The sequence below is a fragment of the Mauremys reevesii genome, linkage group 3, assembly GCF_016161935.1.
Source record: "Mauremys reevesii isolate NIE-2019 linkage group 3, ASM1616193v1, whole genome shotgun sequence".
Classification (NCBI taxonomy): domain Eukaryota; kingdom Metazoa; phylum Chordata; order Testudines; family Geoemydidae; genus Mauremys; species Mauremys reevesii.
Genome location: NC_052625.1, coordinates 7137308 through 7147754, shown reverse-complemented (window position 1 = coordinate 7147754; position 10447 = coordinate 7137308). Strand labels below are relative to the sequence as shown.

Sequence of the window (10447 nt, the reverse complement as noted above, 5' to 3'; positions counted from 1 at the left end):
CTCCATGAAGACTAGAACAATGCATCTGCAGGAAATAAAGAGAAACAGAAAGATCTCAACTTACACTGCCTGTATATCAGTTTTTCCTATTTGTTAGCTACCTCAAGTCCTACTCCATGCACTAGAGTCTGCCTTGTCTAGGTCCTAGAGATACCATGATGCTGGAGTAGCTTTGAAAGTTGCAGGTAGGGAAGGGGAGGAGAGGATAGTGTATTAAATCATGTGATCTGAGGTGGTACATAGCTACAGCGTACACATGTGAATTATAACCAAATAGGCCCCTACTCATAGTTTAAGACCAGAATGAACCATTGGATCATCTAGTCCAGGGGTCGGCAACCTTTCAGAAGTGCTGTGCCGAGTCTTCATTTATTCACTCTGATTTAAGGTTTCGCGTGCCAGTAACACATTTTAACATTTTTAGAAGCTCTCTTTCTATAAGTCTATAATATATAACTTAACTATTGTTGTATGTAAAGTAAATAAGAAGCTTCATTTAAAATGAGCCCCCCGGACTGGGGGCCAGGACCCAGGCGGTGTGAGTGCCACTGAAAATCAGCTTGTGTGCCGCCTTCGGCACACGTGCCATAGGTTGCCTACCCCTGATCTAGTCTGACCTCCTGTATAACACAGGCCATTAAATCTCACCCAGTTAACCCCTGTATTGAGCCCAATAACCGGGGTTTGACTAAAGAGTATCTTCAGAAAGGCATCCAGTCTTGATGTGAAGACATCAGGAGATAGCGAATAATCCACCATTTCCCTTGGTAGTTTGTTCCAATGCTTAATCACCCTCTCAGTTAAAAAGCTCTGCCGTGTTTCCAGTTTGAACTTGTCTGGCCTCAGCTTTAAGACATTAGTTTTCATTCTGCCGCTCTGCTAAATCAGAGCCCTTTAGTCCTTGGTATCTGCTACCTAGACACTGTAATCAAGTCACCTCTCACTCTTCTTTTTGACAAGCTAAACAGCTGGGGCTCTTGAAGTCTCTCACCATATGGCAGGGGACTGGACCAGGTGACCTCTCGAGGTCCCTTCCAGTTCTATGCTTCTATATCGTCCAGCCCTCAACTCAGTTTTGTGGTTCCTTTCTGCACCGTCTCCAATTTTTCATCTCTTTAAAATGTGGACACCAGAACTCTACCAATATTCCAGTGTGGACTCCCAAATACAGCGGTACAATCGCCTCTGTTTCTACTCACTCGTGCCTGTTTAGCCAAGGATTGCATTAGTCCTTTTGGCCACAGCATCACACTGGGAGGGCATGTTGAGTTGCATGTCTACTGTGACCCCTAAATCCTTTCCAGCCCCTTCTTTCCAGGATGCAGTCCCCCATTCTGTTGGCATGGCCTGCATTCCTCATTCCTGGATGCATAATTGGCTGTATTAAATGGGGGCAAGGTTACCAAGCAATCTAGATTTGCCCTATCCACTCTGCCAAACTTAATCAGCAGTGATTTATATTTACTTCCACAGCTACCTTTATCCACTGAACTTGTGATCTCATCAAAAAATGAGATCAAGTTTATTTGATAAGACCTATTTTCCGTAAGACCCTGGTGCCTGGCATTAATTAAATCCTTATTATCAATTTAATTCCATGTCAGCTTTTCTGTTTTGCCTGGGATTGATGTCAGGCTAACTGGCCTGTAGTTACCTGAGTCCTCCTGCTTGCCCCTTTTTGAATATTGGCACAACAGTAGCACTCTTCCAGTTTTCTGGAATTTCCTGGGTATTCCAAGATTCATAAAAATTGTGGTGGTTTGTCTGCTGATAAAAAGCCTTCTCATGTCCTGTCTCTGAAAGCAATTGCTCCTCCCCTATGCTGTACTTCTAACACTGACTGAAATGAAATCTCTGGGGATTGGGGGGGAATGGCCTCATGTTTAACCATTACAAACACAGGGAGCTCAGAGTACTGTCCTTGGGATACCTGATCCATGTGTCTAGGTGTTTATCATGCACTGAAGATTATGTATATTCAGGGGCAGGGTGGGGGTGCAAAATGACTTGGCACATCTTTTAGAAAAATTCACCCATAAGAAAAGCTCCACCCCTCCCATTACATTGTACACGTTCTCTGAGCATCCCTGGGCAACTGAAACTGGGCTCAACCTTCAGTAGGGCTCCTCGGTTTTAGCTCCTTCTGGATTGATGGGCAGTACACACCTCTTAGAGCTATTGTTCCAGGCTCTCAGCAGACTGAGGCAGAGAGACACTGCTGCCTTGGTTAATCCTTGAAAATGTGATCCCTTCACAACTAGGACAGCTACAGTTACTTTTCAGGCTACTGTCTTGCTGCCCATAATTTTAGCTTTAAATTAAAAGAGGGATCTGTTCATTGTACCACCATAATCCAAGCCTGGATTATATGGGTGCTATGAGTAGGATCTCAACCACGCCACACAACTGGTGCAGCAAAACCCAGGCCAAACAGCATGCGTGCTGGTGGTCAGGACTGAGCTACGCAGGCAGAGCTGCGTGGGGAACTTGCAAAGCAGATGCTAGCTCCCGGGAAAGCTCCTCCCTTTAATAGGCAACACATCCGTTCGTAGGCTTATAACACACACTCCTGACAAAATGACTCCATGCTCTGGCACGTATTAGTTTTATTTCTGTCAGGCTCTGTAACCGGGACACAAACATTTCTCAAAACCTCTGACGTTGACAAGTTAGGTTAATGTTTTATTTGAAAGGACAGACTGGAGGAACAAAGTAATGATAGGTAAGAAAAAAAAACATTCTATTTTGCTTCAAAGGAAGGTTACAGAGCTTTACTTGCATAGCACAAGTATATGGAAGCATTTGAGTTAACAGCAATGGACAGAAATCCATCTCGAGAGGGTAATTTAGATTATTGCTTTTTCTTTAAAAACAGCAAACCTACAACCGGTTGCCGACGTGTGCGGGAACCAACAGGTGCTTATTGGCATTTATTTTCCAGTAGGCTAATTTTGTTTTGCCAAGGAATACTGTACACTACGAAGTTGCAAGTGACGTGCTGAGGAGAAAGGGAAGAGGGGAAAAAAGTTAGTTTACAAATATAAAAATGCAGATACAATTGAACTGGTCATGCCAGGGATGCAAACATTTACTATCTGTGGAGGTCAGCAGCATATTGCAGAACTGAGATGGGGGCTCTTCAAATTATCTGCACTTGACGAAACTGCCCCAAAATATTCACAACAGGAGACCAGAGTTGGAAAACTAGTTTTCCAAGTATCAGAGGGGTAGCCGTGTTAGTCTGGATCTGTAAAAGCAGCAAAGAATCCTGTGGCACCTTGGAGACTAACAGATGTATTGGAGCATGAGCTTTCGTGGGTGAATACCCACAATACTGCATCCGACGAAGTGGGTATTCACCCACGAAAGCTCATGCTCCAATACATCTGTTAGTCTACAAGGTGCCACAGGACTCTTTGCTGCTTTGAGTTTTCCAAAGTGTCAAGTACCCAACCACTGCCATCAAAGTCAGCTGGAAAGGCTGAGTCCTCGGCACTTTTGGTAGCTCCTCTAAGGGGGTCTATACCACAACTAGACACCTACAGCTGGCCCGTGCCAGCTGGCTCAAGCTCGGGGCCTGTTTAACTGCAGTGTAGACATTTGGGTTTGGCTTGAGCCTGGGCTCTGGCCCCTGTGAGGTGGGATGTCTACACTAAAGTTAAACAGTCCCATAGCCCAAGCTGTGTGAGCCCAAGTCAGCTGGCATGGGCCAGCCACCGCTGTCTAACTGCAATGTAGATAGACCCTAAGAGCCTAAGTTTAGCCAAGACTTGCAACAACAGGAGTCTGAAGCTTTGATGGAGCTTTTCAGAAGAGAGCTAGCACCCATGTACATTTAAAAAAAGGACATGTCAGGGCAGCTAACTCAGTGCATGCATCCCTGCAGCATGCACAACTCTAGTAACTGCATACACAATTTACCAGCTAGCTGTGCAACCAGCAGTAACTCTGCATGTACAATTTCATGCAGAGTTGCAATAAATGTGCATGCAGGCACACATCTGATAATCCAGGCCAATAGTTCTGAAGTCCTTAATAGTGATAAGGATGTAGTAGTATTGAAAACTGGATTCTGATTAGGCACTATTTTGTGGCACAGTTTAGTCATTAAGGAGTTGATCTGAAATCAGGCGACATTTCCCCTTGGATTACGTTATTTGTGTGCAGAGGCCTGGGATTCTTTGCAAATCTGCCGCAACTGTCAGATCTCAACTCCTGTAGCAACTAACCTCTGCCACCATTAACCTATTTGTAGACCTCAGTGACAAAATGAACCTTTACGTTTGGGACCAAAACTTAAATTTCTCAAATTGCCAGTGAACAATTTGACAGAGGAGTAGATCTGGAGTGAGAGTGAAGAGCTGTGGGTTATGTTTCCAGCTCTGCCAGACCCATGTGACCTTGGATAAGGTCACTTATTCTCTGTTCATCAGTTCCCCATCTGTGAAATGGGGATAATAGCACTTTTCTCCCACCCTTTGTCTGTCTTGTCCATTTAAGACTGCAAGTGCTGCAGAGACTGTCTCCCTATGTGTCTGTACCATATCTAGCACAATGGGGCCCCAGATAAGACCTGGGGTGTCTAGGTCATACCTTAATACAAGTTCTATAGATGCACTAGCCCTCTTCAGTTTTTTTTAAGCTCTTTCTATGCCATACCTTAGCCAGATCTGGTGTTGAATGAAATTCACAGTGCTGAACTTCCGTTGATGACTTGGTGCAAGTTGTCCGGCCAACATTAACTTTCAGATAGTACTTGACTCCGGACACAATCTGTAAATTGAGGGGAAAAGCTTGTTTACAGCACTGATAGATTGTCTAGAAAGCACTACAGGCCATTGACCTGCTGAGAGGATCAGAGTGAGACCGGACTAAAAGGAAGCCTTGTTTTCGTGTTGCTAGTCTAGGATGGAGTTTTTTGTGGCAGGCACTCTTTTCCTAGGTGCGTGTACAGCACCAAGCACAATTTGATCACAGAGGAGGCCTCTCGGGGGTCGTACTGCAATAAATACTGAACAAAAATGTCGAACAAATGGAGGTGCAAGGAATAAGTGAGTGACACTGGAAAAGCAGAGAGAGTCCAAGGGACTGAAACCAAACATGCATCCAAAAGGACTGCGTGTGGCAATTAAAAATAAGGAGCCAGCACCCTTTGCAGGCCAGAAAACAAAACCCAAGGTGCTGACTCATGGCATGTGATAGCTTTTTAAGCCAGTAAGCAAAGCTATTAGTAGATATGTTTAGTTTAAAAGGAACTGAAGCAGATTACTTGTACTTCTTTAGTTTATCAATGGGAGTATTGCCAATACCAAGCAGTGGAAGAAGAAAATAAAAATCACAAGTCTAGCCCCCAAAATCATGATTGCATAAAAAAGTCATGTTACAGAGACCCAAACACTTAAAAAATATTTGGACTTCTGGGTTTTGAGCCTTCAGGGATCCCCTGTCCAAGCTTTTCTCTGCAACTGTGAGGGCTAGAAAGTTGCCCCTTCCCCCAACCGCCCCCTTCCTTCCAAAAATTGAAGGCTGAACTTCTCATGTAATTACTAGTGCTGTTGATCGCAGTTAACGCCTCTGATTAACTGAAAAGAAAATTAATGCATTAATTTCATACCCCTGGATGAGGAGGGAGGCATTGGCAGCAGAGGGGCTAGAGCCCTGTGCCTATATTTGAAAATAGAGAAAAGCCCCCAAAATATTTAAATACATGGTATTCTATTATTGAACAGTGCAATTAGTCACAATTTTATCTCATGATTAATTGTGGGTTTTTTTTTAATCACTTAACAGCCCTAGTAGTTGCATGACTCCAAGAGCTGGGGCTTTAAGAAAAACACCAAATATCATGTGACATGTGTTAAAGGTCTCAAGGGTTGGCAATGTTCCAGAGGAGACTCCAATGGAACAAAAGCAGGTGCTCAGGTGTTTTGCTAAATCGGGGTCTCATTCTCCAGCTGACATCCTACAGGAGAACTGCCCAAGTGAAGCATTTGAAACAGCAAGTGATAGAATTTATTTTTTTTTAACTGATTGAGGGGCAGCTGAGGGCAGCCTATTTTAATTGTTAAATGAAAAATGAACTAACCACTCAAGGCAGAAGGGCAGCTGAGGGGAGTCTATAGGTTAGAAAACCATTGTGGAATGAACATGTGTGTCTATCATAACCCTGGTCACTTTCTATGCCTGCTGTCCTTTTCACCCTCCTTTCTCAGACCTTGCCGCTTTGGGCCGTTGGCACAGTCTCTGTGTTTGTACACTGTCTAGCATAATGGAACACGCCCCCCCCAAACCCCATCCCAATCTCTGTTCTCTAATGCAATATGCATTAGAAAACATGACTGCTAAAGTCCTCCAGTTTCAGTTTCAAAGTCTCCCTCCCATCATTGGGGGTAGCAGTGTGAACTAGTGGCTAGAGCACTAGACTTGGAGTCAGGAGATCTGGTTCTATTCCTTACTCTGCCGCTGGCCAGCTTGCAGAAGTCACTTCATTGCCCTGTACCTCAGTTTCCCCATCTGTAAAATGGGACTAATGCTCCTGACCTTTGTACAGAGTCTTGCTCTACCAATGAAAAGCACCGTGTAAGAGCTAGCTATTGTTATTTAACTAGTCATTTATTTTTTTAAAGCATTGATGAAATTGTGTCAAGGCCACTAAGAGTCACTTCAACCTCCAGAGATGTCCTGCAGAAGAGGAAGGGGAGGAGGGAAGGGTTTGTGGCGTTTGTTTCTTTATGATGCAAAGAAAAGGCCTAAAAAAGATTTTTGGTTCTGTTCCCCAATTATTTCCCCTTCTCCTTGCTTGTCTTTCATTAGCAGTTAAGGTCCTGGTTTTTTTCCTGGGAAACTCTGGATGACTGGGCAGTTGGGCCGGGTGGTTATGACATTACAGATGCCATAGAAACAAAACCCAAAACACTGTGAAGGCAAATGATTGATTTTTATTCAAGCTGTTTAAAAGTCTTCAGTTTTGTTAACCTCTAAGAATCTTTGTTACAACAGCCTCAGCCCCTTCGAATTAAGAAAACCTCTCCAGGAACGTACAAGAGGGACAGGGAAAAGCAGAGTTTATGTTCCTAATATTTCTAAGATAAAACAGGCAAACTGCCCCTCCCTCTTCCCCACTAAACTTTCAAAAGGAACCAACTCATTCCCCCCTCCCCACCCCTTGTGCAGGGACATTTCAGATAAGTGTTTAAACGCTTTCTAGTGGCCTCCTCATAATGGGATCTGAGCACTCTCTAGTAGTGCATTAAGTGCTGGGGCTAACATGATTCATTCTCTCATCTTCTCACCAGGGGGACACTTGTGTCTGCAGTAGACTTTTTTTTTTTTAAAACATATGTAGGCACTACATGGTACAATCAGCCGAAGAGTCTAAGTGCTAGAATGAAATAGAGAAACACTCCTTGCTGGTTACTGTTTGCCTTTCAAAGAAGGCCTGTTTCTCGGTTCCTATTTGCTTTTTCAAAAAGCTGGCTTGGTGGTTTGTTTTCCTGCAACTGGCCTGGTCTAAGCTACAGAGTCAGGCTGACTTGCACTGACCCAACTATGCAAGCGCCTACGCTGCCCAGATGGAAGTCGCCCACTACGCCGACTAATAACTCCAGCTCTGTGAGGGGCATAGTGCTGAGGTCGATGTAGTTAGGACAACAGTGTCTGTGTAGACACTGCGTGACTGACATTGCCTGTTGGCTGTCTGCCCCCACACGGGGACTGACAGCCCCTCTTCTGCCACCTCCCAGTGTGGGATTGCGTTTCCCCCTCAATCTCTCACTGAAAGGCAGCCAGGCTCAGGCTCTGCTCTCACGCACCTCCCCACCGCAGAGGCAGCAACAGGGGGGCCGACAGCTAGACCTGTGAGCCTAGGCACCTGGCCTCAATTTCACAGCAAGGAACCTACCAGCAGTGTAAGTTTCAGGGTTGCTATTATTTCACCCTTGGTCACCAGAGGCTGTCAGCCCCAGGGCTGGGAGGAGAGGGGGAGCTCCAGCTGTGAGCCCTGCACTGGGCTGACAGCCAGAGATAAAATGTTTAATAATAGCAGCTATGAAACTGACAAGAATGTCAATTTCATTGCTGGTAGTGGCTCTGCTGTGAAATTGAGCCCTGTGCCTGACTCACAGCTGGGGCTGTCAGGGGGTACTCCAGCTGTGAGCCCTGCACAGCTGGCAGTGCCCCACTTCAATGGGTGCAAGCGCTCCTGATGAGCGCCACCAGCAGAAGGAGGGTACCCTGGACACCAGCAACCGATTTAATGACTGCAGTGGCTGTAGGTCAACCTAACTTAAGTTGACCTAATTTTGTAGTGTAGACAGGCCTTTAGTTCTCATGTAGTTCAGTGCCTATACAAGTAGTTCTGGCAAACAACTTGCGGGGAGGGGATTTTAAAGCCCCAATACACAATGCTTGATTAGTAAGAGAGGGGCCCCCTAGGAAAGCATGAACAAAGGGAAAAGCCTGCAAGCAACAAGGGAATGAGGACTGAATAAAGCAGAGAAGCCCGAGAAGAAATGTTGGTTACAAGGCCCAGTCTACTGGACTCACCTTCACCAACTGCATTTGCTCGGCACCAGCCCAGAGAGGAAACTCAGGAGTGGAACGTAACCCACCACTTACTGGCTCAGCTTCAGTTTCTCCATTTTACATTTGCAAAACTCGCTGTCATTCTCCCTCCCTGACCTTTGAGAAAACATAACTACAGGGGCCTGCCTGAAGCTGGGGGTAAGAATTGGGAGTCGCTCCAGTTCTGCAGGAACCTTAACCTTATACAGGGGTAAAATAAATGGAGTTGGAGAACCAACCCCCTACAGGTCCCTCAGACCTACCAGTTCTTTCCCATGTCTGCTCCAGAGGCACATTTCAGGGCCAGGTTCACACATACACCCCCTGCCCAGGGCCAGCCTTAGGGGCCCCATGGCCAAGGAAGTGCCATGCAGCGGTGCAGAGTCAGAAACTGCTCCTGGCTGGGAGGAGAGCGTGGGGGTACCCAGGTTTGTCCCTCCTCCCTCCTGATGGAGGTAGGGGGGAGGACAGCTGATGAGTACAGATATTACTTGCCCCCTCAACAGTCCAACGGGCCTCATATGGGGGGGGGGGGTTAAGGAGCAACACCAAGAGCTCGGTGCATCCAGGTCACTTCCCCGCCTGGGTTGTGCTGTGAGGCGAGCAGCCCCCCCCCCCCTTACACAGCCCAGGTGGGGAAGTGCCCTGGATGCAGGGAGCCCTGACATCGCTCCTCACTCCCCCCACCCACAGCCCTTAGGGGGGCCCGTAGAGCAGCGTCCGAGGGGGGTGCCAGGTGCTCCGGGCACCCAGATCAGTTTCCCCGGGGGGGGGTGCAGGGGGGGTGCAGGGGTTAGGGGACAAGTGCGGGGGGGCGGGGTTTAAATCCAGGGATTCCCACGGGGGGGTCGCTGTCCGCGCGGGGCTCTGCTCGGAGATCCGGGGGGGGGGGCTGGCTGGGTGCCCCCCGGGGGGGCGGTACCTGCTTGCGAGCCTGGAGGAGCTCGGCCACGCGGCTGCGGTACTTGTCGTTGCTGGCTTTGTTGTACTCGCTCATGGCGAAGCGCAGCGCCCGCTGCACCCCCTCGTCGTTCTCCTCGGCGTCCATCAGCCCCCCCAGCAGCCGCGGGGGCCGGTCCTTGGCCAGCGCCGCGCCGGCGGCCAGAGCCAGAGCGGCCAGCAAGAGCCACGGGGCGTCCATCGTCCTGCGCAGAGCGGCGGTGCCCGGGGCCGGCCCCAGCGCAGCGCTATATCCCCCCGGCCCGGGGGGCAGGCACCGCCCCGGCCCGCCCACGTGGCCGCAACCCGCGCCTAGCCCGGGGGGAGAGGGGGCGGGACACGCCTCCCCCAGCCCCCTTCCTGCCAACGCCGAGGTCACCGAGCCTGGGGGGGGTCCCAGCAGCGGGTGGCCCCTTAGAGATGGACCCCATCGCCCCTGGCCGTTTGCATCCCCCCACTCCGGGATGGGGGGGGGTGACTTGTGTTTGGCTTTGGTTTGGGGTGACCAGATGTCCCGGTTTTATAGGGACAGTCCCGATTTTGGGGTCTTTTTCTTATCTAGGCTCCAGCCCCCCGTCCCGATTTTTCACACTTGCTCTCTGGGCGCCCTACTTTAGTTACACAGTGCAAAGGGGGAACTGTCTGTCTGCAAACAGGCCTTGGAGACGTGGTTGCAAATTTCAATTGTCGGCTTCTCCCTGTCACTTAAAATGTTTCGCTTCTTTTTCTTTCCGCCATCCATCCAAGTTCCATCTCGGGATGAAACAAACTCATCAGAATGTGGAATTAAAAACAGCAGCAGCAGCCGGTTCTACTTAGCGCTTCACTTCATCTCCCCCTGCTCGACAAAACATATGAACCAGGCATCAGCCCCCCAAATCGAGATTGCTTAAATTACAATGTAGCTGGTATTTTTGAAGGGGCAAAGGGTAGGTTGCGTGGCATG

At 48.1% G+C, this 10447-nt stretch overlaps 1 protein-coding gene across 1 annotated transcript; it reads right to left on the bottom strand.

Annotated features, from left to right (window-relative positions):
• Window positions 1–2589: 2589 nt before the first annotated feature.
• On the bottom strand, window positions 2590–9742 carry CST3 (cystatin C). Its single transcript, XM_039532361.1, has 3 exons — window positions 9485–9742; window positions 4660–4773; window positions 2590–2998 (listed from the first exon to the last, which is right to left on the bottom strand). The coding sequence occupies exons 1-3, from the start codon at window positions 9701–9703 to the stop codon at window positions 2921–2923; spliced, it is 411 nt and encodes a 136-aa protein (XP_039388295.1). The 5' UTR covers window positions 9704–9742; the 3' UTR covers window positions 2590–2920.
• Window positions 9743–10447: the final 705 nt, after the last annotated feature.

Bases quoted from the DNA above. Each gene is read 5' to 3' on its own strand.
- CST3 (XM_039532361.1), bottom strand. From the start codon at position 9,703: ATGGACGCCCCGTGGCTCTTGCTGGCCGCTCTGGCTCTGGCCGCCGGC. The intron at 4,774-9,484 runs GTACCGCCCCCC...CTCAATTTACAG, and splicing joins TCCTCCAGGCTCGCAAGCAG to ATTGTGTCCGGAGTCAAGTA. The intron at 2,999-4,659 runs GTATGGCATAGA...CTTTCTCCTCAG, and splicing joins CAACACCAGATCTGGCTAAG to CACGTCACTTGCAACTTCGT.